Raw genomic sequence first — 27,720 nt, 5'->3', positions numbered from 1 at the left:
GTGATCCTGGGATCCTGGGATTGAATCCCGCATGGGCTCCCCGCAGGGAGCCTGCTTCTCCCTCTGCCTGTGTCTCTGCCTCTCTCTGTGTCTCTCATGAATAAATAAATAAGATATTTTAAAAAAGAAAAGAAAAGAAAGAGGGGAGTAGTAGGAGAGGCCTTATAGGTCATTTCATTTAGAATGAAAGTCACTAGAGAGTTTTGAGCCAAGGAGTGATCTATCTGACCTTTGTTTTTAAGGATCACTCTGGCCGCTTAGTTGTGAAAAATTTGGGCTGGGAAAGGCAGGAGCAGGAGCAGAGAGGTGTTAGGTGGTTATTGCAATGATTCAGGTGAGTGATACGGGAGATAATGGTGACTTGAATGAGGGTGATAGCAGTGAATATAGTGAATGGGATTCTGTACGTGTCTGTGTATTTTAACTTATTGAGGTACAACACAATACAATATGCAAAGTACACTCGTCTCCATGGAGTTTTCTGTATGTGTTCCCTGTTCAGATCAAGACAGAACTTTTCCAGTCAGTACCTGCCTCTTTTCCCCCAAGGTAACAACTGATATGTTTTGAAGACAGAACCAATGGGATTTTGTTTTTATTTTTTCAAATTTTGTTTATTTATTCATGAGAGACACACACAGAGAGACAGAGACACAGGCAGAGGGAGAAGCAGGCTCTCTGTAGAGAGCCCGATGTGGGACTTGATCCTGGGACCCCGGGAACACGACTTGAGCCCAGGGAGGACGTTCAACAGCTGAGCCACCCAGGCATCCCTTTGTTTTCGTTTGTTTTTAAATTTTTATTTATTTATTTATTTATTTTAAGATTTTATTTATTTATTCATGAGAGACAGAGAGAGAGAGAGAGAGAGAGAGAGGCAGAGACACAGGCAGTGGGAGAAGCAGGCTCCATGCAGGGAGCCCGACATGGGACTCGATCCTGGGTCTCCAGGATCACACCCTGGGCTGCAGGAGGCACTAAACTGCTGTGTCACCAGGGCTGCCCTGTTTTTGTTTTTAAAGATTTTATTTATTCATGAAAGACAGAGAGAGGCAGAGACATGGGCAGAGGGAGAAGCAGGCTCCCTGCGGGGAGCCCATGCAGAACTCCATCCCAGAACCCCGGGATCACAACCTAAGCCCAGGGCAGACGCTTAACTACTGAGCCACCCAGGTGCCCCAGAGCCAATGGGATTTGTTGATGGGTTGGATGTGGAGTGTGAGACAAAGGAGAAGGGCTAAGATTTTTGGGAAATGTTGAGTTGCCATTTACTGAGATGGGGAAGACCATAGCTTTTTTTTTTTTTAAATTAAAAAAAATTTTTTTTTATAGCTTCTTTTTAGAAATGTTAAGTTGGCAATTTCTTTTAGATACTGACGTGTGGACATTTATCTACCTTTTGATAGTTTTGAAACAATATCCTGCTTCTGATCCAGTTTTAAAACTGAGTGGAAAACAAAAACGAAAACTGAGTGGATGTTTCCTATTGTCTTTTTCTCAGCAACTTTATATTCTAGTGGTGTTAATTATAAAGCAAAAAAATTTTTTTTAAGATTTTTATTTATTCATTCATGAGAGACAGAGAGAGAGAGACAGAGACACAGGCAGAGGGAGAAGCAGGCTCCATGCAGGGTTCCTGATGGTGGGATGCGGGACTCGATCCCGGGACTCCAGGATCACTCCCCAGATGGAAGGCAGGTGCCAAACCGCCGAGCCACCCGGTGATCCCCAATTATAAAGCAAATTTAATTGCAATGTTAATTATGAAGCAGATTTCTAAGTAGTGAATTGTTTTCCTGTTTCTTCAATCTGAAGTTAAAGATATGGGATGCCTGGGTGGCTTTCGGCTCAGTACGTGATCCTGGAGTTCTGGGATCAAGACCCCCCATGGACTCCCTGCATGGGGCCTGCTTCTCCCTCTCTGCCTATCCTCTGCTTCTCTGTTTCTGTGTCTCTCATGAATAAATAAATTAAAAATAAATAAATAAAGTTAAAAAAAATCTTCAGCTAGACATTGAATGAGGAGAGGTTAGGGTCATGGCTAGCACTTTAGAAGCAATAGGAAGAAAGAGCCACAAATTTCCAGGAGGATATGGATTGATAGAGCTTCTTAAAAGCATATGGCGGAAAAAAAAAAAAAAGGCAAATGGCAGGGGTGCCTGTCTGACTCAGCTGGAGTGTGAAACTCTTGATCTCAGGATTGTAAGTTTTAGTCTCTCGTTGAGTGTAGAGATTACTTAAAATCTTAAAAAAAATAAAAGCATGTGGAAAGGTATTTGTGCCTGAGTCCTTGGGTTGCTCTGATGATGATGACTCTTACTTATCTCTTCATAATACGTTTTCCTATATTCAGGTGGCTTTGCAAAGGTCAAACTTGCCTGCCACATCCTTACCGGAGAAATGGTAGCTATAAAAATCATGGATAAAAATGCACTAGGGGTAAGTTTAAAATTATTTTCAAAATATGTATGGATTAGTTTTATAAATTCAAACCTGAATTTGCTCAAATGTTCTGGTTACTACTTTTATGAGAATACTTTTTCTATAGTTTTCTCTTTTTTGGCTTGTTTTTAAAATTGTCCCATGGAAAAGTCGAAAGATGGAGACAGTGAAGACCTGTGTGTTTTTCACTTACATCACCAGTTTTTAGCTCCACATGCTTCTAAGGGACACTGATATGGCTTAAATGGCAGCACAGGTGTGTCTCTGTTATTTTCCTTGCTTGGAATGCTAACCCTCTAAGGGAGTCTGAGTTTGTTTTGATTTTTCTGGACCTTGTACTACTGACCCACATCAAATTACTCTTTCGTAAAAGAGTCATAAAAGAGGGTTTCATAAAACCTTCAAGGCTTTTTTTAAATGTCCATACAGATTATTTTTGTTATATCCTTGTGTACTTTTGAACAGTTTGTTTTGAGGCCATTGGTTGCTTTTGGTACTCAGCATTAAGGTTGTTGCTCTCAATGCTTGGTGCACTTCCCAAATAGGTTTATTGTTCATGTAATGTGTTTTGTCACAGAGTGATTTGCCTCGGATCAAAACGGAGATTGAGGCTTTGAAGAACCTGCGACATCAGCATATATGTCAACTCTACCACGTGCTAGAGACAGCCAACAAAATATTCATGGTTCTTGAGGTTAGTAGTATGGTCTAGAGACCTAAACGTATTTGGTCTCCGTCTTAGTCCACTGGGCTGCTATAACAAATATCACAGGCTGCGGAGCCTAGGAGCAATAGAAGTTTATTTTTCACAGTTCTGGAGGCTGGGGATTCCAAGATCAAGGTGCTGGCATGGTCAAGTGAGGACCCTTCTCCTGGTTGATGGCTGGTGCCTTCTTGCTGTGTCCTTCATGGTAGAGGGGCCGAGGGATCTCTCTGGAATCTCATTTATAAGAGCATTAATTCCATTAAGGAGGGCTTCACCCTCATATCCCAGTCACTTCCCAAAGGCTCCACCTCCTAGTACCATTATCTTTTGGGGGTTAGGATTTCGCCATATCAATTTTGTGGGGAAATCAAATATTCAGACCATTTCCATATACTCTACCAATAGTTAAGTGAAAAGTGTGTTTCACTTGAAAGATTATAATAAATATTAAGTGGCTTACATGTTTGAGTTCTGTCTATAATAATTTAGATTGAGTAGACATATATAAGTTGGAAATTCATTGTAAATGCACGCTTTCTAAGACACTTTTTTTTTTTTAAAGATCTCATCTATTTATTCATGAGAGACATAGAGAGAAGCTAAGACATAGGCAGAGGGAGAAGCATCTCCCCACAGAAAGCCCGACGTGGGACTTGATCCCGAGACCCCTGGGATCACGCCCTGAGCCAAAGGCAGATGTTCAACCACTGAGCCACACAGGCATCCCTCTAAGACACTCCTAATGGGATTAGGATTAATGAACAGAATGTTAGAATTTGTTCCTAGAGGGAAGGATCCACTCCAGTTTTATATGGCATATTAGTCTAGGGCTGCCAGAACAAACTACCACAAACTTGGTGGTTTAAAACAACAGAATTTTTTTTTTTTTTTTAAACAACAGAAAAATTTATTATCTCACTTCTGGAAGCTAGAAGTCTGAAATCAAGGTGTGGGTAAAGTTGGTTTCTTCTGGAGACTCTGTTCCGTGCTTCCTACCTAGTTTCTGACAGTTATTGATAGTCTCTCATTCCTTAGCTTGTAGCACTCCTGTCTCTATCTCTGTCTCTCAATGACTAACTGACTGACTATTTATTTATTTATTTATTTATTTATTTATTTATTTATTTGAGACAGAGAGAGAGAGAGAGGCAGAGACACAGGCACAGGGAGAAACAGGCTCCATGTAGGGAACCTGATGTGGGACTCGATCCCAGGTCTCCAGGATCACAGCCCGGGCTGAGGGTGGCACTAAACCACTAAGCCACCTGGGCTGCCCTAAATGACATATTCTTATCTATGTGTCTGTGTCTTTGTCCAGATTTCCATCTTCATGTAATAACATAGTCTTGAATTAGGGTCCACTCTGATCCAGTACAACTTCATCTGGACTTGATTACATCTACAAAGATCATTTTTTAAAAGATTTTCTTTATTTATTCATGAGATACACACACACACACACACACACACACACACACAGAGGCAGAGACACAGACAGAAGTAGGCTTCATGCCCAATGGGGGACTCGATCCTGGTTCTTTAGTATCACGCCCTGAGCCAAAGGCAGACACTCAACCGCTCAGCCACCCAGGCATCCCACATATACGAAGATCTAAATAAGGTTATGTTCATTGGTACCAGATGTTAAGTCTTACACATATCTTTTTGGGGGTCACAGTTCAACTCACAGTCCATAGGTAGTCTTCTTCAATACATGTGTTAAATGAATCAGACCTTTCAAATTTTAGCTGTCCTTTTTGGCCCAAAATGTAAAGTCTTTAGAACTTCCATCATTCATCTCTTGTTTCATTTTCTTTAGTCTCAGCCAGTTAATTTGTAACTGCATATCATTTTTATAGATTAGCTCTGTTTCGAAAGCACATTTAAAAATTTGTAATGTTGGGGTGCCTGCATGGCTTAGTTGAATAATCCCAGGACCCTGAGATCTTGACCTGAGTCAAAGTCAGATGCTTAACCAACTGAGCCACCTAGGCACCCCAGGAGTATATAATAAAAGGAAAACTCTCTCTCTCTCCCATATCCCAGTCCTCCAGTTCCCTTTCCTCTGACTCAGTCACTTTTCTTGTGTTTCTTATAGATTTTCCATGTACAGTTAATCCTGAACAACATGGGTTTGAACTGCATGGGCCCATTTATACACAGATTCCTTCTTTCCCTCCCTTCCTTCCTTCCTTCCTTCCTTCCTTCCTTCCTTCCTTCCTTCCTTCCAAGGGTGGGGTGGGGCATGGAGAGGCAGAGGGAGAGGAAGATTCTTAAGCAGGCTCCACACCCAGCATGACCTGAGCTGAAATCCAGAGTGGGATGTTTCACTGACTGAGCCACCCAGGAGCCCCCACAGATTCCTAAAAAAAAGATTGATTGATTGATTGATTGATGATTGATTCATTCATCTATCTATCTATCTATCTATTCATTCATTCATTCATTCATTCATTTGAGACACAGAGAAACAGACATAGGCAGAGGGAGAGAAGCAGGCTTCCTACAGGGAACGTGATGCTGGACTTGGTCCTGGGATCATGATCTGAGCCAAAGGCAGACACTCAACCACTGAGCCACCCAGGCGCCCTCCCACAGATTTTTTTGCAGTGCAGTACTATAAATGTATTTTCTTTAAAGATTTTATTTATTTGAGAGTGAGAGAGTGAGCGAGAGCAAGCAGGAGCAGGGAGAGAGGGAGAAGCAGACTCTCTGCTGAGAAGGGAGTCTAATGTGAGGGCCTGATCCTGGGATTCTGGGATCATGACCTGAGTAGAAGGTAGATGCCCAGCCAATTGAGCCACTCAGGCGCCCCTATATTTTCTTTTTCTTATGATTTTCTTTTTTTCTAGCTTACTTTATTGTACAAATACAGTATATAATACACAAAACACACAAAAGATGTGTTAATTGACAGTTTATGTTATTGGTAAGGCTTTTGGTCAACAGTAGGCTGTTTATAGTTAAACTTCGAGGAGGGTCAAAAGTTATATGCAGATTTCAAAAAATTAAAAATAGAATTACCATATGATCAGTAATTCCACTACTGATTACCCAAAGAATATGAAAACACTAATTTGAAAAGATATATGTACTCCAATGTTTATTGCAACATTAATTACAATAGCCAAATTATGGTAGCAGTATTGATAAATGATTGGATAAAGAAGACACACACACACACAGAGGAATATTACTCAGCCATAAAATATAATGAAATCTTGTCATTTGCTACAACATAGATGGAGCTAGAGAGTAGTATGCTAAGTGAGTAAGTCAGAGAAAGACAAATACCATATGATTTCACTAATATGTGGAATTTAAGAGACAAATGAACAAGAAAACGAGACAAACCAAAAACACTCTTAACTATGGAGAACAAACTGATGGTTACCAGAAGGGAGGTAGGTGAGGGGATGGGTGGAATAGGCAAAGGAGTTTAAGAGTATACTTTTCCTGGGATGCCTGGGTGGCTCAGGGGTTGAGCATCTGCCTTTGGCTCAGGGTGATCCCGGAGTCCTCCGATCAAGTCCCACATCAGGATCCTTGCATGGAGCCTGCTCCTCCCTCTGCCTTGTCTCTCTCTCTCTCTCTCTCTCTCTCTCTGTTTCTCATGAATAAATAAGATGATTTTTATCCAAGACCAATTTTTTTGAAAATATTTTATTTATTCATGAGAGACACACAGAGAGAGGCAGACACAGGCAGAGGGAGAAACAGGTTCCATGCAGAGAGCCTGATGCGGGACTTGATCCCAGGACTCCAGGATCATGCCCTGGGCCAAAGGCAGGCTCTAAACCACTGAGCCATCCAGGGATCCCCAAATAAAATCTTAAAAAAAAAAAAAAAAAAGTATACTTGTCCTGATGGGCACTGAGTAATGTATTGAATTATTGAATCGTTATATTGTACACCTGAAACTAATAAAACACTATGTTAACTATATTGGAATTAAGATTAAAAAAACATTATATGCAGATTTTCAACTGTCAGGGTGGTTGGCACTCTTAACCCATGTGTTCAAGGGTCAATTGTACTTAATCCCTGCATATATCTTATATGCTTGTGTGTGTATACATATGTTTGCATATATTTATGTATAAATATATATAAATATGCATGTGACGTATTAGTTTCTCTCACACAAATGGTCACATACTATAATGTTCTGTACCTTTTTTCCCCTGGCACTTAATATTTTAGCTTGGAGACCATTTATGTACATTCATAGAGGTTTTTAATATTTTTATTTCACTTTGTTTTGCATTTCTTTATTTGAGAATATAAAATAGGCTCTTTTCTTTGTGTAAATCTTAACTGGATAGCATTTTTAAAAATTAACTATTGAGACATCTGGCTGGCTCACTCATTATACCATGTGACTCTCGATCTTAAGGTTCTGAGTTCAAGCCCTCCACTGGGTGTAGAGATTATTTAAATAAGTAGAACTTTATTTATTAAGAAAAATATTTTATTTAGTTATTCATGAGAGACACAGAGAGAGGCAGAGACATAGGCAGAGAAAGAAGCAGGCTCCATGCAGGGAGCCTGATGTGGGACTCGATCCCGGGACTCTAGGATCATGCCCTGAGCCAAAGGCAGATGCTCAACCACTGAGCCACCCAGGCATCCCCTTCCTGACCCTTTGAAGTTAATCCCTATAATCCCACCTGCCCACTACTCTTTTCAGTGATTAATGGTTTCATTTTTTTTTTTAAATACTTTATTTATTTATTCATAGACACAGCTAGAGAGAAAGAGGCAGAGGCACAGGCAGAAGGAGAAGCAGGCACCATGCAGGGAGCCTGATGTGGGACTCGATCCCGGGTCCCCAGGATCACGCCCCCGGCTGCAGGCAGCGCTAAACCGCTGCGCCACCGGGGCTGCCCAATGGTTTCATTTTTGTCACTAGATTAATGTTACCTATGAAGATTTTTGTGTTTGGTGTCTTTTGTTCAGCATACAAGTCAGTACATCAATGTATACTGTTTTATCCCTTGCTATTTTCACTTAATACTGGAGATTGTTTTGTTTATTTATTTCTTAACATTTAAAAAAATTTATTTATTTGAAAGAAAGCAAGCAGGGGGAGAAGCAGAGGGAGAGAAAAAGGGAGAAACAGACTCTCCACTGAATAGGGAGCCTGATGTGGGGCTCAATCCCAGGACCCTGGGATCATGTTCTGAGCTGAAGGCAGATGCTTAACTGACTGAGCCACCCAGCCACTCTGCCATGCCCTCCCACACATTTTAAGCATATGACATAAAAAAAATTTTTTTTAGGTGAATGATATTTTATTTTTTCTTAAAGATTTTATTTATTTACTTGAGAGAGAGTGAGCAAGAGAGAGCGTGAGCACAGAGGAAGAAGCAGACCTCCGCTGAGCAAGGAGCCTGATTTGGGGCTCAGTGCCAGGATCCTGAGATCATGACCTGAGATGAAATCAAGAGTCCGATGCCTTTTTTTTTTTTTTTTTAATTTTTATTTATTTATGATAGTCACAGAGAGAGAGAGAGAGGCAGAGACACAGGCAGAGGGAGAAGCAGGCTCCATGCACCGGGAGCCCGATGTGGGATTCGATCCCGGGTCTCCAGGATCGCTCCCTGGGCCAAAGGCAGGCGCCAAACCGCTGCGCCACCCAGGGATCCCCGATGCCTTTTTTTTTTTTTAAAGATTTTATTTATTTATTCATGAGAAACAGAGGCAGAGACATAGGCAGAGGGAGAAGCAGGGTCCCTGAGGGGAGCCTGATGCTGGACTCAATCCCAGGACTCTGGGATCACGACCTGAGCCAAAGGCAGACGCTCAACCACTGAGCCACCCAGGTGCCCCAGGAGTCTGAGGCTTAACTGACTGAACCACCCAAGCACCACTGGAGTTTGTTTTATATCAGTTTGTGAAGAGCTCTTCCTTTTTTTTTTTTTTTTTTTAAGTGGCTGTGTAGAATTTTATTCTATTTTATTTTATTGTATTTAAAAAAACATTTTTTGTTTAAGATTTTATTTATTTATTCATGAGAGACACAGAGAGAGAGAGAGGCACAGATACGGGCAGAGGGAGAGGCAGGCTCCATGCAGGGAGCCCGACATGGGACTCGATCATGGGTCTCCAGGATCACACCCTGGGCTGAAGGCGGTGCTAAACTGCTGAGCCACCCAGGCTGCCCTTAAAAAAACATTTTTTTGAAGATTCTTTAATTTATTCATTTGAGAGAGAGTGTGGGAGTAAGAATACAAGCAAGTGGGAGGGTCAGAGGGAGAGGGAGAAGCATACTCCCCATTGAGATAGGCGCCGCATGTGGGGCTGCATCCTAGGACCCCGGGATCATGACCTGAACCAAAGGCAGATATTTAACTGACTGAGCCACCCAGGAGCCCCTAGAATTCTATTTTGTAATGAAATTTAAATAGTGTGAGCATATTTGGGTTGTTTCCAGGCTTTGTTGTTACAAACAATACTGTTACAGTGAATGATCTTGAAAGTGTATTTTTTTTGACGTTAGGGTATATCTATAGGAATGTTTTCTAAGTGTGGAACTATGAGGTCAAAGGCTATAGTTATCTGTGATTTGAAATGATGTTGCTGGGACACCTGGGTGGCTCAGTGGTTGAGCATCTGCCTTCAGCTCAGGTTGTGATCCTGGGATCCCAGGATCGAGTCCCACATCGGGCTCCCTGCAGGGAGCCTGCTTTTCCCTCTACCTATGTCTCTGCCTCTCTCTGTGTGTCTCATGAATAAATAAATAAGATCTTTAAAAAATAACTGATATTGCTAAGGTGAAATGAAATGTATTTTTTAAAGTTTTATTTATTTATTTATTTATTTATTTATTTATTTATTTATTTAAATTCTTAAATTTATTTATGATAGTCACACACAGAGAGAGAGAGAGAGAGAGAGGCAGAGACACAGGCAGAGGGAGAAGCAGGCTCCATGCACCGGGAGCCCGATGTGGGATTCGATCCCGGGTCTCCAGGATCACACCCTGAGCTAAAGGCAGGCGCTAAACCGCTGCGCCACCCAGGGATCCCTGAAATGAAATATTGAATGAAAGCCCCAGTCTACAGAAAAGCGCAGGCACTCTTGAGAAAAAGGAATGGAAAGCTTAGAGCTTTATATTCTGGTACCTATTCTCCTGCAGCTTCTTAGGAACCTCTGTAGAACTGGGCTCCTTAAGGTACAGACTGAAGAATTAGTGGTCTCCAGGGTAGAAAAGCAATAATTGCTGCTTGGGGCTGCTTGGCTGCCTCTATCGGTAGTGTATGACTCTTATCTCAGGGTTGTGAGTTCAAGTCCCAATCAGGTATAGAGATCACTTAAAAATAAAATCCTTAAAAAATTATCTTTTATTATTTTATTTATTTATTTATTTTTTAAAACTTTTTTTTTTTTTTTAAGATTTTATTTATTCATGAGAGACAGAGGGAGAGAGAGAGGTAGAGACATAGGCAGAGGGAGAAGCAGGCTCCATGCAGGGAGCCTGATGTGGGACTCAATCCCGGGACTCCAGGATCACGCCCTGGGCTGAAGGCAGGCGCTAAACTGCTGAGCCACCCAGGGATCCCCAAATCCTTAAAAAAATTTTTAAGAAAATACTACTAGGTTTTTTTGTCATTTTAAGGAATTACATTAAATATGAATGCATTAAGAAAAGAATGGGTTTTGGGGTTTCTGGGTGGCTCAGTTGATTGGATATCTGATTCTTGATTTTAGTTCAAGTCATGATCTGCACTCAGTGGGGAGTCTGCTAGAGGTTCTCTCTCCCTCTCTCTCTGCCCCCCCCCCCTCCTCTCGTGCTCTGCTCTCATTTATTTATTCTTTCTGGAATAAATAAATCTTTAAAAAAAAAATCACAGTGTTAGTTGGTTCTATTACTACTTACTGGTCATAAAACTGCTTGAGACCAAGAGCTATTGTTCTCTTTCCTGCAGTAATTGTTGATTTGTTTGATCCTTAGAGTATATTTCCCTGGTTTCCCTTTGGCTTTTAGTTGAATTAATATTATTGCTGAGTTAAGTATAATTTTCTGTTTTAATTCCTCTGAAGTGATTTTCCTAGGTAGTAACAATATCTGTGTCTTTGTTGATACTGAAGTACTGCCCTGGAGGAGAGCTCTTTGACTACATAATTTCCCAGGATCGCCTGTCCGAGGAGGAGACTCGAGTTGTCTTCCGTCAGATACTTTCTGCAGTTGCTTACGTACACAGCCAGGGCTATGCTCATAGGGACCTCAAACCAGTAAGTGCCTGTCACAGATACTCTCCTGAGAGTTCAACACCATTTACCAGTAATTACTGGTTTTCCAAGTGTTCTTTTTGTTTATGATCTAGCTTGGCTTCTTTTTTTGTTTCACTCATAATGGATCACTTTTTTCTCCCTTTTTTCTTTTGACTGCAGTAGGCTTTTTTGGATGTGCTTGATTATTGGCATTCTGTGTATTTGTCAGTTATGCACAGCATTATGAATGTCTTTGTAATCAGTTGGGGAATATAAACCTCAGGATTTTATCTCTTGGAAAGAAGAGTTTTGAGTATTTTCTTTGAGAGTATTGTCATTAAATACTTTCCCTTCAATACTCTTCCTGACCTCATTTGCCTTTAATTTTATTTCCATTATGCTTCAGAAGGGAACAATTCAATGGAATAAACAGACTCTAATTTTCAAGAACAGAATAAAAATGTGAATACTTTTAAGTTTGTAGGCTCTGACTACTATGTATGATGGTGAACATGGATTTTATGTTACTTGATATTAGAGTTAGGGAGCTAGAATTGATTGACAAAATATGGCAATGTTACTGTCCTCTTCCCCCTGTTTATGCCCAGCCCTTTTATTTCAGTTCATTCTTTTGATTTGGCACACATTGTGTTTGCTTGTAGTTGAACTTCAGAGCACCAAGGAGAAAATGGTTTATGCTAAAGTGTCTTGAGGGGAAGCAGGATATTTATCAACATTCCTCCTCTTTCCCCTTCTATACTTCTTGTCATTTCATTCTTTTTTAATGATTTTCATTCTATTGTTCCCAGGCTGTTTAATATAAACAATCTTAAATCTTTATTGGTTTTCTGCTACCTGGACTACATCACACAGAACCTCCAGCAGCAGGGTCTGCAGACAGAAAATGTACCTGTGACAAAGGGTTTTAGGAGAGTGGAAAATGCTTATCATATGGAAGCAGAGCTCTGCAGTACATTTACTGAATTTAGAAAAATGCAAAATATTTGTAACTTTCTTGTTGAAAAGCTAGATAGCTCTGTTGTCATCAGCCAACCCCAGTTCTGTTATACTACAGGTTCTGTTGAGAATCTAAGATGGCAAGCTTGTTTTGTTGTGAACGTGTGATGAAAGCTCAAGAAGTCTATAACCTTATTGGCCAAATTCTGGGAAAGTCTTTATTCATCAAAAAAGAAACAAAAGAATGGGAAGGCCAAATAGATGATCCCAGTCATCCAGATTCTCAAGTTCATTAACTGTACAACAAAAAAATCACAGTGCAAAAATATATGCTGCTTCAAAAGTATTTATAACACTTGAAATAAAAGGAAAAGAGGAAAAAAAATATCTGAAATTCCAACCAAAATATATTGTGTTTGCATCCTTTTGTTTTTTTATACTTTGTATAATGTTTGCTTTTGTCCCGAACATATATACTGTATAGTATATAAAGTGTTTCTCCCTCTAAAATCTGTCAATCTTTGAATAAGTTCCTACTGAATACCTACATTTACTTTCTATATTTAAAAGCTTACTATGGGAAATACTCTGGAAATAAATGTCTTATATGTGAAAAAAAAATCTTACTTATTTAGAAATTGTTTTTGGAAATGGCTAGAGGTAGGATGTGATATAAGGAAATCAGTACACAGTTAATGAAAATATCTTTGTTTTCCCAGGAAAATTTGTTGTTTGATGAATATCATAAATTAAAGCTGATTGACTTTGGTCTCTGTGCAAAACCCAAGGTAAGTGGAGAAATCAAAATGCATTTATTTCCTTTGTAAATGCACCTCTTAGTATGTTATCTTGCAATGACTTAGCCTTTACTGAGCCTGGGTGCATCCATTAAGAGTGTTAAATTTCATCCCTTCTAGAAGTTCTCTGGATGGTTCTAATATGTAGCCAAGATTGAGAACCACTGCTCTAGGTCCAGGGTTGGTCCTGCTGATGACCCCATGGGTGTGCTGTGAGAGAATTTGCAGTGCTGAGGTGACGTGAGGTCATTAACAACATGAATGCTGAATTGATCATGTGTTTGCAGTTTGAGTATGTTGCCACTAGATGATGCTTTTGTTCATTTAAATAGAGTTTTGGGAATTTAGTGCAAATCTTTCTTTGTTTATCCAAATGGTTATATAACTAGCAGTTACATTTTGAGAGACAATCCCCTTTCCTTATAAAAGAAGAAGGAAGAAGTCCATATACACTTTTAAATTTATACTGTTATATATTTCCTTAATTTGCACTCCACAGTTAAGTACTGGTGTTCTCCAGCATACCTTGAGGTGACTTTGAACTTTCCAGCTGCGCTGTCTGCAGAGCTCCTGTGTGGCTGCCTGTTGGAGGCTTCCTCCTGAGCTCTCTAATGATGGCACTCACAGTCTCTAAAATGAGCTGTCTACACTCATTAAGAATGTTGAAATTGCAGACCTGTCTCAACCCTTTGTAGTCCCAGGATTATTTCCTGCCCCAATCAAAATTAGCTAAATGCAAAGGGAAGCAGATTTTGCCCCTTCAGCGGAATGTTTGATTCTATCTGATTTTCCTCCCCTTCCCTTGGCTCTTCAGAGATTGTCAATGGATCCTTGTGTCTGGGAGCCAAATGCTATAAGGCATTTTTTTTGATCGGCAGCCATATAAAGATAAAACATACTTTCAGCAGATAAACTGGTTTAAGTCATGTTCTCCACAGGAGGCAGTGGAGAAGGTTTGTGACAGACTCCATTAGCTTTTATTTATGACTGCCACAGATTCGACCCACACAGATACCATCTGAAAAAAGCAGGGTTGGCTGGGAGAAGATTGCCTCCGCTTTCTGCTGAGGAGTTCACTTCTGGGCATGTGGTTGCAGTTGTAAATGAATTTTCACAATTTCCCAAGTCGTTTGCAAGTTGTAAGACTATACAAGTGCTGGGAAGTTGTATCATTTTCATTATGTCTCAATATGTCTGTGGGAGAGCAGAGGATGTTGAGCAGATTCCTCATTTTCACAGGTCTGGAAGTTCAGGCTGTGATTTGTGTTATAGCAGGGTCTAGAAAACAGACTCCTGAGGCTCTGTTCTATGCAGCAGACTCCTCTCTAAGGAAAGAGAAGCTTCTGAATTTGTAAAGATTTGGTATTAGAGATAGGGTCTAGGAAAGAAATACTGCTTTTTCTTTGAGTACTTGGGGGTGGGAAGACATGGGTGCTTGGATGCATGCTAAGCTGATTATTGTGTGAATGGATGTCTAGGAAAGTATGAACCTGACTTGACTAAGCTAAGGGGCAAAGGATTTTGTTCATGCCAGGTTGTAGTGGTATTGGAAATCCAGAGAAGAGGGAACTGCATGTGCATGCATGCATATAGCCAGGGTATTGGGTTGGCTGCAGAGTCTTTTATTATTTGGGCTAATTCTTTGTCTAGCTTCTTTTTGCTTGTGCTGAAAGAATGTTTATTAAGGTTTTAATTTTTTTAAAGATTTTATTTATTAAAAAAAATATTTTAATTATTTATTCACAAGAGACAGACACACACACAGAGGCAGAGACATAGGCAGAGGCAGGAGAAGCAGCCTCCATGCAGGGAGCCTGATGTGAGACTTAATCCTGGGACTCCAGGATCATGGCCTAAGCTGAAGGCAGATGCTCAACCACTGAGCCACCCAGGCATCCCAAGGTTTTAATTTCTTAAGGGCTGTAATTAATAAGTCTTTCGTTCTTTCTTATTGGCAGGGTAACAAGGACTACCATCTGCAGACGTGCTGTGGGAGTCTTGCTTATGCAGCACCTGAATTAATACAAGGCAAATCCTATCTGGGATCAGAGGTAATCATTCATTGATTAATTCAGTATATAATCAATATATATTTATTGGTGACCTATAGTGAGTCAGGCATTGTGCATTGGGGATATTACAATAAGGCAAGAAATGATCTTGTTTATCAGAGTTCAGTCTATTAGGGGAGTAAGATATAAAGTAATGCATGAAATGAATAACTTACAATAAATGTAATAATACATAGAATACTTATAAAGCAAGGATACTTTTCTGGTGTCCTTGTGTTGGTTGCTTTTGTGTTAAACAGTACCATAGCTTAAGGTGGTTAGGCCTGCCAGGTAGAGTGCAAAGTCAGAGTCGTAGGCTCAGTTTTTAGAGATTCTGGTTAGCTCTGAGAAAACTTGTACTTTGTTCATAGCCAACTAACTATGTGAGGCTAGCAGTCCTGTGTCAGAGGCCCAGGCTCAGAAGGCCTGGAATTGCTTGTTTTACTTACTGTCAGCTACTACAAGCTAGTCCGTGCTTTCCATTCTCTGGAGTACTAATTTTGCTGATACTACTATCCTAAGGCAAACAAGGTTTAGTTATCAAAAGGTCAGGAAATGCTGGATTAAACAGTTTTCTTTAGTTCAGGACATCTCCACATCTTTAATATATTCCTGTACAGTGTTGTCCTTTGAGAGAGGAGCATCACAGAGAGCAGCTGGTCTTGATTTGCTTTGCCTACAGAGTCCACCTTTTATGTGGAGCATCTTTTGGAGCTAGTGTTATGTTAGAGAAACTTTGAGATACGCCCATTGACTTAATTTATAACAAGAGAAGATGGAACTGACTTCTTTCTGGTGTCTATTTAGATATAGAACTTATAGTTGCAAATATGGAAGGAGGAACTTCTGTATACATTTAGTCATATTCATAATTGTTTACATTTTTTCTTATAATTGCTTGCTCATTCTCTGTATATATGCATATTCTTTTTTTGAACCAATCAAGAGTAAGTTTTAGACATCATATCCCTTTATCATTAAATACTATGTATATTTTGTAAAAGCAAGGACCTTCTCTTTTATGCCCATACTTTAGTTTTCAAAATCAGGGAGTTTAACATCGATACAACTTATTTAATCCATAATTCATATTCCCATGCTGATAATCATATCACTAATGTTCTTAGTTGTATTTTCCCTCCAGTCCAGCATTCAGTTCAGGATCACGTATTGCATTTAGTTGTCGTCTAAATGGTCTTCTTTAATCTAGTAGAATTCCTTAACCTTCCTTTATCTTCTTTGACCTTGACATTTTTTTTATTGGTAAAGATTTTATTTGTTTATTTACGAGGGACACAGAGAGGCAGAGACATAGGCAGAGGGAAAAGCAGGCCCCCTTGTGGGGAGCCCAATGTGGGACTCAATCCCAGGACCCGAGGACCCTGGGATCTTGACCTGAGCCAAAGGCAGATGCTCGGCCACTGAGCCACCCAGGTGCCCTGACCTTGACATTTTTGAGGTAACCTCTTATTTTGTAGAAAGTCCCTCAATTTGAATTTGTATGATGCCTATGATTAGATTTAGGTTATGCATTTTTGGCAGATATAGCACAAAAGTAATGTTGAGGCCTTCTCAGTTAGTTGTAGGAAAAGGAACAAACTTTTACTGAACATTTAACGTAGTTCTGGAGTCATACTAGGTCCTTTTCAATTGTGGTAAAAATACATATAATGTAAGATTTACCATCTTTTTTTAAAACCAAACCATTTTTTAAAAAAGATTTTATTTATTTATTTGACAGAGAGCAAGAGCATAAGCAGGGGGAGCAGCAGAAGGGGAAGGAGAAGCAGGCTCCCCACTGAGCAGGGAGCTCGATGCAGGGCTCTATCCCAGGATCCCAAGATCATGACCTGACCTGAAGGCAGACACATAACTGACTGAGCCACCCAGGCACCCCTATCTTAACCATTTTTAAGTGTACAGTTCAGTAATGTTAGGCACATTCATATTGTTATGCAAATAATCCCCAGAGCTCTTTCCATTTTGCAAAATGAAACTCTCTATCCATTAAATAATTACTCTTTATTCCTCCCTCCTCCCACTGCTGGCAACCACCCTTCCACTTACAGTTTTTATGAACTTGACCACTCTAGGTACCTTATATGTTGGAGTCATACAGTATTTGTCTTTTTGTGACTAATTTCACTTAGCATAATGTCTTCAAGGCTTATCTGTATTGTGGCATGTGTCAGAATTTTTTCATTTTTAGGGGTGCCTGGGTGGCTCGGTTAAATGTCTGCCTTTGGCTTGGGTTGTAATCCTAGAGTCTCAGATCGAGCCTGTGGTAGGCTCCTTGCTCAGAGGCTCCTTGCCTCTTCCTCTGCCTCTCTGCCCCTACCCCCACCATTCCTGCTCTTTCAGTCGCTCTTTCCCTCTCTCAAATGAATGAACGAATGAATGAATAAATGCCCCCCCTTCGTTATTGTGAATGTTGTTCATAGGAACAGAGATTTCTTTGAGTCCTTGCTTTCAGTAGTTTTAGATATTATACCCCAAAGTCGAATTGCTGTGTCATATGGTAATTGTATTTTTATTTTTTAAATTCTTATTTATTTTTTTAAGATTTTATTTATTTATTTGAGAAAGAGAGTACAAGCGAGGGGAGGGGCAAAGGGAGAGGGGGAGGGAGAAGCAGACTCCCCTCTGAGCAGGGAGCTGGTCACAGGGCTCCATCCAGGACTCTGAGATCATGATCTGAACTGAAGTCAGATGCTTAAGAAACTGAGCCACCCAGGCACCCTGGTAATTCTAGATCTAATTTTTTGAGGGCCTGTCATACTGTCTTCCACGCAACATTTTATATTCCTACAACAGTGTATAGGATTTCTTAATGATGAAGTTTTGGAATATAGGTGAGGTCCAGAGCCGACAACCAAGAAAGAATTGAGACGTCTTTGGTGCAAAATGGTGGTTTTATTAAAGCACGGAGACAGGACCCTCGGCAGGTAGAGCTGCTGCCCTGGGCTTGTGCGGGACTGACTGATTATATACATGGGAGTGGGGGAGTTAAGGAAAAAGGGAGGTTTCAAAAGGATTTTCATATGCTAAGGAGGACCTACAAGATACTGGAGGCCTTGCCATGGTCAAGTTAAAGATTGTTTTTCCCTTTAGCAGGGTATTAACATTAAGAAAACTGGAGGCAAAAAAAATAAAATAAAAAAAAAGAAAACTGGAAGCTTCCTGAGGAATGTCATACATATCCCACCCTGGGTGGGGGTCATTTATCAGCTTGCGTTTTGTCCTCAGCTAGCCCTCTGTGCCCCCGTCACTTAAGCTAGATAATTTTATAATTTTCATTTAAATCCACAAACATCCTGGGGCACCTGAGTGTTGGGACAGTCAGTTCATCTTCCGACTCTTGGTTTTCACTTAGGTAGTGATCTCTCGGTAGTGGGATCCAGCCCTGCGTCTGGGCTCCACGCAGTGTGGAGTCTGCTTTAGAGTGTTTCTCCCTCTTCTTCTCCCTCCCACTCTGCTCCTTCCTGATTCTGTGAGGGCATTTCTCTCTCTCTCTCTCTCTGTCAAAAACAAACAATCTATCTTTAAATACACAAAAATCCTTTGGAATGAATTACTCATTTCATTAAGGTAAAGATGTTGAAATTGAGGTTCAGAAATTAAGTGTCTTCTCAGAATCACAAAGCTGGTAACTACAGGTCAAAATTTGAACTAAGGTTTTACTGTGTACCCCTACTCTCTCTCTCTCTCATTTTATTAGATATTTTTTAAAAAAGATTTTATTTGGGCAGCCCGGGTGGCTCAGCGGTTTGCGCCGCCTTCAGCTCAGGGTGTGATCCTGGAGACCCGGGATTGAGTCCAGTGTTAGGCTCCCTGCGTGGACCCTGCTTCTTCCTCTGCCTGTGTCTCTGCCTCTCTGTGTCTCTCATGAATAAATAAATAAAATCTTTTTTTTTTTTTTTTTTTTTAAGGGAGAAGCAGACTCCCTATGTGAGCCCGATGTGGGACTCAATCCCAGGATGCTGGGATCACACCCTGAGCTGAAGGCAGACGCTCAACCACTGAGCCACTCAGGTGTCCCTTTTTTTTTTACATTTTAAAAAAGTTTTTAATTTTAAATACAGTATAGTTAACATATGGTGTCATATTAGTTTCAGGTGTGCAATATAGCGATACAGCAGTTCTGTACATTTACTTATTCCTCATCATGATAAGTGTACTCTTTAAGCCTCTTCACCTATTTCACCCATCTCTCCACTCACCATTACCTGTATTTTTCCCACTGTTCCATCCAGTCTCCCAGGAGGAGTGGTAATCCTATGCTTAATGCTCACAAGATTCCTAGGAGACTGGTTATGAGGCTCTCCTGGTTTGAATGGATATGAGATTTTCCTGTAGGATCTTAAGGTGTTTTCTTGTCTCTTTAATTTTGTTTTAGAGAGAGAGAGAAAGTGAGTGAGGGGAGGGGCAGAGAGAGAGAGAAAATTTCAAGCAGGCTCCTCCATGCCCAGTTCAGAGACTGATGTGGGGCTCAATCTCTCAACCCTAAGATCATTCTGAGCTGAAAATCAAGAGTTGGACACTTAACTGACTGAGCCACATAGGTGTCCCTCTTGTCCATTTTAGTTTGACTTTCCATCCTTCTAGGATGGTGTCCCAGGAATTGTCTGAGGCACTTGTTAAAAGAGCTAGAATTCAATCCTGGGTGCTTAAGAGATTTTGGTTTTGTTTTCTAAGGTGGGGCTTTAAAAAAAAAAGGGAGGAAAAGAAAATCATCCTAAAATAAGTACTTTAGGTAATTCTTTTGTTCATGATCCAGAGCAGGCTTTAAGGAATGTCCCTGGTAAATATCTCTAGTTCCTTCAGTGATTTCTCACAGGGAATAGTTCAAGCCCCTCCTCCCTCTGATTATTTTTTTTTTCCTTACTTGGCAATTGGTTGCTTATAGATTTACTTGCATTTGCTTTGGCTTATGATTTTAATTGATTAATTTATTCTCATATCAATTCAAAATAGTGAATGGAAGGTACTTGGATGAGTTAACTGAGGAGTACTTTTTCTGCTTTTTTCTCTCTAGTAGGCTTTGGTAGATTTCTGTGGGGATATTACTTTTTTTTTCTTATCTTTTTATTTAACTTCAGACATAATCTTTCTGTTGACCTCTTCTTATGACATTTGACGAGGCCATGCTAGCCCACTCCTTCCTCTTTGCTTTGAATTTAACACCCTGGTCAGGAGTGCCATGCTATTTGGGCTTCATTTATAGATTAATTATTTGACATCTCTGAGGCATAAATGGTTACTTTTCGACCTTCTGCAATTTGGAAGAAAAAAATCAGGTGTTTGCCTGAAAGTGGATTGTTCACTTGGGGCCTCTTAATAATTTGATGTCATTTGGTAGACAGGACTAAGAGTTAGTATAGGTACTACCTAGATGTGATGCTGCTTGAGTAATTTTAAGTCTTTTTTCTCCTCTGCCCAACCCCTCCTGCCTTTAAAAAAAAATGCTGCCCTTTTCAGCTCTTAAAATTTTCCTAAGGCTCAAGCAGGGGTGGGAGCTGTGACTTGTCCTCAGCCAACAGTGGTATCATTATTGACTAAGGCCAAATACCGCTTGAATAAGTAGTTAGTACTTAGGACTCACGGGACACATGGATATCTTACATAAAGGTTAAGCTCCTTTCTGGGATTTTGAGATTTGTAGGGGTGTTTGTGCTGGAAGGCTAATTTCTAGCCTCTATATTTGAGAAGTCAATTGTTGAACTTTATTAAGGTTTCTTTACATAGAGAGGACTTTACAGCACAGCTCAGTCACATTTGCAGATTATCAGAAGTAAATTTTAAGACTTGTTTTGACATCCTCATGTGTGTTTATCTAATCCTCACATGTCATAAGCCCTCAATAACACTACAGAATTGTTTTTCAGAATCAAGAGACCTGGGCTCATCTCCTTCCTTATCACGTCCAGTCAAGTCCAGCCAACTGGGAATTAGTTTCTATTAAGTGTTAGAATCCAACGCTGGAAGAGAGTGCCCTGCAACGAAAGTTAGGAGACTGAGCTGGGTGATCTGTCATTGATTGGATGACTTTCAGCAAGTCTTCCTTTCTGGGGTTTAGGTTCCCTGTCTTTATAATAACCATGCTGATTTGGATGGTCTCTGCACTCTTTTCAGCTCTGTGAAGATTCTATGATTCTGTTAAGTGTACTGCCATTCTGTAATATGTATGTATGTATGTATGTATTTATTACTCTCTCCCTCCCTCTCAGGCAGATGTTTGGAGTATGGGCATACTCTTATATGTACTTATGTGTGGCTTTCTACCATTTGATGATGATAATGTTATGGCTTTGTACAAGAAGATTATGGTGAGTATCACAAGACAGAATTTCAATGTACAGATTTTATATTGCATACTATTTGCTTCTGTCTATAAAAGTACAATAATAGGCAAAAGTAATGTGTACTGTTAGAGGTCAAGATAGTGCTTATGCTTTGGAGGAAGGAATGAATGGAATATGAGGGAGGTCCTGTTCAGTTTCTTGATTTGGGTGCTGCTTATACTTGTGTATTCAGTTTTTGAAAACTTGTCCATGTGTGTCCTCATAATATGTATACTGTCCTTGTGTATAATGCTGCTTGGGTAAATATCTCAATAAGATAAAGACAAATGAGGAACTAAACAGGTAAGATGATTTTTCTGCTAAGAGTTTTTATTTTGTATCCTGAAATGACACCGTGCTAATTTATTGGGTTAAATCACATTCTCCTATTGAATTCTGGTAAAATAAGAGAAAGTTTTTTTTTTTTTTAAGGTAACATTTGGCTTTTAAGGTATACTAAAACTACAGTTAAGAGCACTGTTAGCTTTGTTAAAAATCATATCTATCAGAGACAGAAAGTAGATTTGTGGTTGTGGGGGTTGGGGATGGAATGGCAGTGAGGGAGTGGCTAAGGGATACAGGGTTTATTTTTGGGGTGCTGAGAGCGTTCTGGAATTATATAGTGGTAATGATCACGCAACTTTGTGAATATACTAAAAACTACTGAACTATACATTTAAAAGTGAATTTTAGGTTATGTGAATTATTTTCAATTATTATTATTTTTTAAAGATTCTATTTATTTATTCATGAGAGAGAGGCAGAGACACAGGCAGAGGGAGAAGCAGGCTCTTCTGGGCTGAAGGCGGTGCTAAACCGCTGAGCCACCTGGGCTGCCCTGAATTATTTTCAGTTAAATCCTCAAAATCGTATATAGCAAGGAAAATTGTAAAATTCTTTTTAAAGATTTAATATTCAGGGATGCCTGGGTGGCTCAGGGGTTGGTGCCTGCCTTTGGCCTAGGGCGTGATCTTGGAGACCTGGGATCGAGTCCCACGTCGGGCTCCCTGCATGGAGCCTGCTTCTCTCTGCCTGTGTGTCTCTGCCTCTCTCTCTCTGTGTCTCTCATGAATAAATAAAATCTTTAAAAAAAAAAAAAGATTTAATATTCAAAGCAGGATAACACAAGAAGATATGTAAAAGGGAAGAAAGCACTATTTTGTGTCCCTAGCAAACCAGGGTCAGACCTGCAGAGCAGCTTCTCTCTATGTGTTTTGAATTCAGTTCTGTTGAAGAAGTATTTCCTGAAGGTCGTCTTTGTATGAGATACTGGAAGGCATGAACAAGGATCTGTGAAACTTGATCATTGTCCACTGGGCCTGATTTTTTGTTGGAGACAGATACAAGGCTATCTAAAGAGGGCAAAGGGTCTGGGATGCCATGTTATAACAGAAATAAAAATGAAGTTAATATAGGAGTGGGTGAAGGGTTTGGGAGAACACATATTAGAGGAAGTGAGGTTTGAGCAGGGCTTTCAAAAAAAGGGTAGAAGTGCTTCAGAAAGGGATGTGGGAGAGAGCACGCTGATAGAGTAGATAGTATGAGCAAAGATAGAAGATAGGAGAAGCATGGGAGAAAATGGTCTGATGTTTTATATGCTGGACCACTGGGTCTCTAATGCCCTTTAGGTAGGGAGATTATCTAAATCAACTCCTATTTTTGGGACGTGGTACATGAGTTGAAAGTGGTAATCCCAGGTGGCTCATTTCTTACCCTATAGGAACAGGTTTAAGGGCACTGCGTTCAGACTTCAGTTTTTAAATTTATTTGGCTTACTATTTATTTCCTAAATCCCACCCTAGAAAAACTTTTAAAATCCATGCCAAAATTACAAAGAGTAGTTTTGGGAAGAGATGAAGTTGTAGTAGTTCCAATTCTGAAGGCTAAGGAGCTCTGATTCCGCAATCGAATGAAAGTAGGTTAGCAGTAGCTGTTACCACTGCTTTGGGGAAACATATGTGTATGTGCTTCTCCTTGGGAAGGGAAACTGGATGGGGCAGTAGGCTGGTGGCTGGCTTCCTGAGGCTGGCTGGAGGTAACCAACAGCCTGTATTTCCTCCTTTCCCTAAGCTTTGCAGGGTAGCAGTTGTTGCTTTGGCTCTGCGCTAAGCTCACTGTGGTAGCAAGCAGTTCCTGATTCCAAAGAGCCACACCTTACTCTGTCAACAACAGAATATGGGAGAGAGTAGTTAGGATCACTTCATAGCTTCAGCTTTACCTAAAACAAGTGAAGTGGGGTGAAGGCTGGTCTTTGGACAGCTCAGCAATAATTTTGCAGCTATGCTTTTTTTAAAAAAAATTGGGTTGGCCTCTTCAATTATTCACTCTTTTTGCTACTTTTTTTCTGTAGAGCAATGTTTCTTGTTCTGAAAATAATTTTAGTATTGTAAGCTACTATTATATTTTACCCCCTCTTTTTTTTTTTTTTTTTAAGAATTTCATACAAGAGAAATAAACTGACATTTCTCCTAAGATGAACTAGAAGTGGATCTGTTAGGTGGTACAGCATGAAATCTTGTATCGTTTAGAATTCTAGAAAGACAGTATGGGAATACATAATCGTGGAAATTCACTGTTGGAAAGGATCTTACAAATCATGTTTTCTCACCTCTGTTTCTTGTTTCATATTAAAATCATGACAAACATCTCTTGCCTTGGCTATGTCCATGTAATTTTTCTGCGTATTACCATCACTTGGGATGCTTTAAAATACATTAGGTTCAGCCCCCAGAGCAATTAAATCAGAGTCTTACTGGGTTTGTGTGTGTGTGTGTGTGTGTGTGTGTGTTTGGTATTTTTAAATCTGGGATCTCTGCTTTCTGTTAGTGGACAGAATATGGCAAATTACTGGGCCTTTCTGAGTCTTAGTTTCTTTCTCTGTAAAATGGATAGAATGATAGTTTTTACAATATAGGGTTGTTAGAATTAAATGAGTTAAGCCATGCACAGCATTAGAGTAGTGCTCAATAAATATTTGCTATTATTATACACACATATGTCTAAATTTGGTTTGCCAGTATTTTGTCCAGAACTTAAAATTTGCTCATAGATTAATGTGGACTTTCTTTTCTTAAACTATTTTGTTTTTGGTTTCAAGATTTTATTAGCCACATAAAGTTAATTGAAGGATATTCTTCGTTTTACTATTTGCTTTTGTTTCTTGGGGGAGAGTTTAAGATTAGAATTTTTAGGGATGTCTGGGTGGCTCAGCTCAGAGACATAGGCAGAGGGAGAAGCAGGCTCCATGCAGGGAGCCTGATGTGGGACTCCATCCTGGGACTCCAGAATCAGTCCCTGAGCTGAAGACAGATGCTTAACTGCTGAGCCACCCAGGTGTCCCTAGTCTATAGTCTTTTGAAGGTATAGCTAATATGATTTGCTGATGAGTGGGATAGGGTAATAATCTGAGCAATTGGAAAATTGGAGCTGCCATGAACTGGGATGAGGAAGACTCTTGGTAGAGCAAGGATGATCAGGAGTTCAGGTTGGACACAAATAATGTGCCCATTTTGTTTAATTTCTCAGTTATTGGTATAAGATTGTTGACGAGGGACTAAGTATCAGATTTTTATGTATTTTTTTCAGATTATACATTTATAAGGAATTATATATTGTATCTCTTTTTGCTATTCCATTTACATTTTTTTCTTTTATTTTCTTTTTAAGATTTCATTTATTCATTCTTGAGAGACACAGAGAGAGAGAGAGAGGCAGAGACACAGGTAGAGAGAGAAGCAGGCTCCATGCAGGGAGCCTGATGCAGGACTCGATCCCAGGACCCTAGAATCATGCCCTGGGTGGAAGGCAGATACTCAACCACTGAGCCACCCAGGCGTTCCCATTTATAGTTTTTTCATACACATGAATGGAAATTTCCTGAGGTTATGGCTATGCTAGGGACAAAAGTGACTGTCAGTATAACTGGAGGGAGAATTGACATTCTTTTGTAAACAGAGACTTCTAAGGATACTTGATTTCTTGATGAGTATATGGGAATTTTAGTCAGACATTATGACATAAAGGATCACTATAATAATTTTATCTAGGAAAAGTTTTGAATATTCACCTTGGCAATGCAAAGGCTCAATAAAGGTATCTGATTTTGAGGGCCCTGGATGGCTCAGTTGGTTAAGTGTCTGCTTTTGACTTAGGTCATGATCCCAGGGTCCTGGAATTGAGCCCTGCATCAGGCTCCCTGCTCAGTGGGGAGTCTGCTTCTCCCTTTGCCCCTCACCCTGCTCATGCTCTCTCTCTCTCTCAAATTAAATGAGTAAATAAAATCTAAAAAAAAAAATCTGACTTTGAACAAACTTCCACATATCCCATGGATATCCACCTAGTAAAACAAAATAAGGTACTGTATGGATTTACCAACTATAAACTTTGATTTTAGAATAATTATATCTCTTTTTTATTTTTTATTTATTTATTTATTTATTTTTATATCTCTTTTTTATAGTGATGATTATATAGGCTGTAATCTTTGATTTGCAATGTTAAAATGTTGTAATCCACATTGTAAGAAGACTACTTGGCAGGAGGTTATGCATTCAGGTCTTCTTCAAGTAATATTGAGGCAGTAGGGACAAGTTAAACAGAGGGGTAGGTGGACCAGGGGTTGAGGGTGGGATATATTATTATCCTACTCTATTGGAAAGTAGTAGTTGATTTGTCAGGAAATTGTTGCTACCAACTCTGTCTCCTGAATTAGTAGTGTGATATATAGTTTTTTTTTTTTTTTTAAGGATTTTATTTATTTATTCATGAGAGACACACACACAGAGAGAGAGAGAGAGAGAGAGGCAGAGACATAGGCAGAGGGAGAAGCAGGCTCCATGGAGGGAGTCCGATGTGGGACTGGATCCTGTGAGTCTGGGATCATGCCCTGAGCCAAAGGCAAACATATAACTACTGAGCCACCCAGGCATCCCAATGATATATAGTTCTTACAGATGTGTGAGTAGCTAGGAATCCATGTTGTGTTAATTTACTCCTTTCTAGGATGCTAAAGGCAAAGAAAGGTTCGTTAAACTTCAGTCAGACTTCTTGACTAGGTGATAGGTTGGCAAATGGTGGCCTACCAGCCAAATCTGGACCATCACCTGTTTGGTTAAATGAAATTTTATTGGAACATAGCTATACCTATTTGTTTATGTATTGTCTGTGGCTGCTTTTCCACGACAGTTGGTGGAGTTGAGTAGTTGTGACAGATTGCATGGCCCACAGAACCAAAAATATTTATTCTCTGTTCCTTTTCAGAAAAAGTTTGCTGCCTTCTGGCTTAGTGTTCATGATCTGTAGTAGAATGATCTTGCCTGCTCCTTTCCTAGAATATTGGTCTGAAATGCCCAGGCTTGTAGCTTATCAAGAAACTGACATTCAGTTCATTGTTTTTATAATGAAAAACGAAGAATGTATGATAAAAAAACATTACTCAGGGGTATATAATTAAAAGAAAAAAACCGTTCCTGCTCACCTAGCCGTCTGTTTTCTTCCACAGAGAAAACTATTTATTTAGAAATTTATTACATGCATTTGTAGAAATTATCTATACTTACACAAACCTTTATATGTCTGTATATATCCTTTGGGATTATGTAATCCATACAGTGAATGACCTTCGCCTTTTCCCCCTTCTCTCCCCTTCTCCTTTCCTTCATTTTGTTTTATTTTGTTTTACTTTATTTTATATTTTAAAATTCCTATTTTAAAATTCCTATTTGGGGCTCCCTGGGTGGCTCAGCGGTTTCGCCTGCCTTTGGCCCGGGCTGCGATCCTGGAGTCCCGGGATCGAGTTCCGCGTCAGGCTCCTGGTGTGGAGCCTGCTTCTCCCTCTGCCTGTGTCTCTGCCTCTCTCTCTCTCTCTCTCTCTCTCTCTCTATGTCTATCATAAATAAATAAAAATAAATCTTTAAAAAAATAAAATTCCTATTTATTTATGTATTTGAGAGAGGGAGAGCGCGCGTGTACATGCAAGAGGGGCAGACAGAGGGAGAGGGAGAATCTCAAGCAGACTCTGCAGTGAGCATGGAGCCTTTATGTGGGCTCTCACAATCCTGAGATCATAACCTGAGCAGAAGCCAAGAGTCTGATGCCTAACTGACTGAGCCACCCAGGTGCACCCCTCCCCTTTTTAAAATTTAATGCTTTACTTTGAAGATAGTTTCATCTTGTACATAGCAGCATGTATAGGTTTTCATTGTTTTATT

At 39.9% G+C, this 27,720-nt stretch overlaps 1 protein-coding gene and 1 pseudogene across 1 annotated transcript in view; both read left to right on the top strand.

The window, feature by feature from the left end:
* Positions 1-27,720, top strand: part of MELK (maternal embryonic leucine zipper kinase) — a 93,005-nt gene that overhangs the window by 7,781 nt on the left and 57,504 nt on the right. Inside the window, exons 3-8 of the mRNA XM_026013223.2 lie at positions 2,354-2,439; positions 3,020-3,136; positions 11,243-11,386; positions 13,042-13,110; positions 15,078-15,170; positions 21,398-21,496. Of these exons, the coding sequence (XP_025869008.1) occupies positions 2,354-2,439; positions 3,020-3,136; positions 11,243-11,386; positions 13,042-13,110; positions 15,078-15,170; positions 21,398-21,496 (608 nt within the window). The remainder of the gene's footprint in view (positions 1-2,353; positions 2,440-3,019; positions 3,137-11,242; positions 11,387-13,041; positions 13,111-15,077; positions 15,171-21,397; positions 21,497-27,720) is intronic.
* On the top strand, positions 11,878-12,806 carry LOC112930784 (interleukin-1 receptor-associated kinase 1-binding protein 1 pseudogene; annotated as a pseudogene).

Source organism: Vulpes vulpes, chromosome 12 (genome assembly GCF_048418805.1).
Source record: "Vulpes vulpes isolate BD-2025 chromosome 12, VulVul3, whole genome shotgun sequence".
Classification (NCBI taxonomy): Eukaryota; Metazoa; Chordata; class Mammalia; order Carnivora; family Canidae; genus Vulpes; species Vulpes vulpes.
This window is presented reverse-complemented; position numbering and strand designations above follow the sequence as displayed.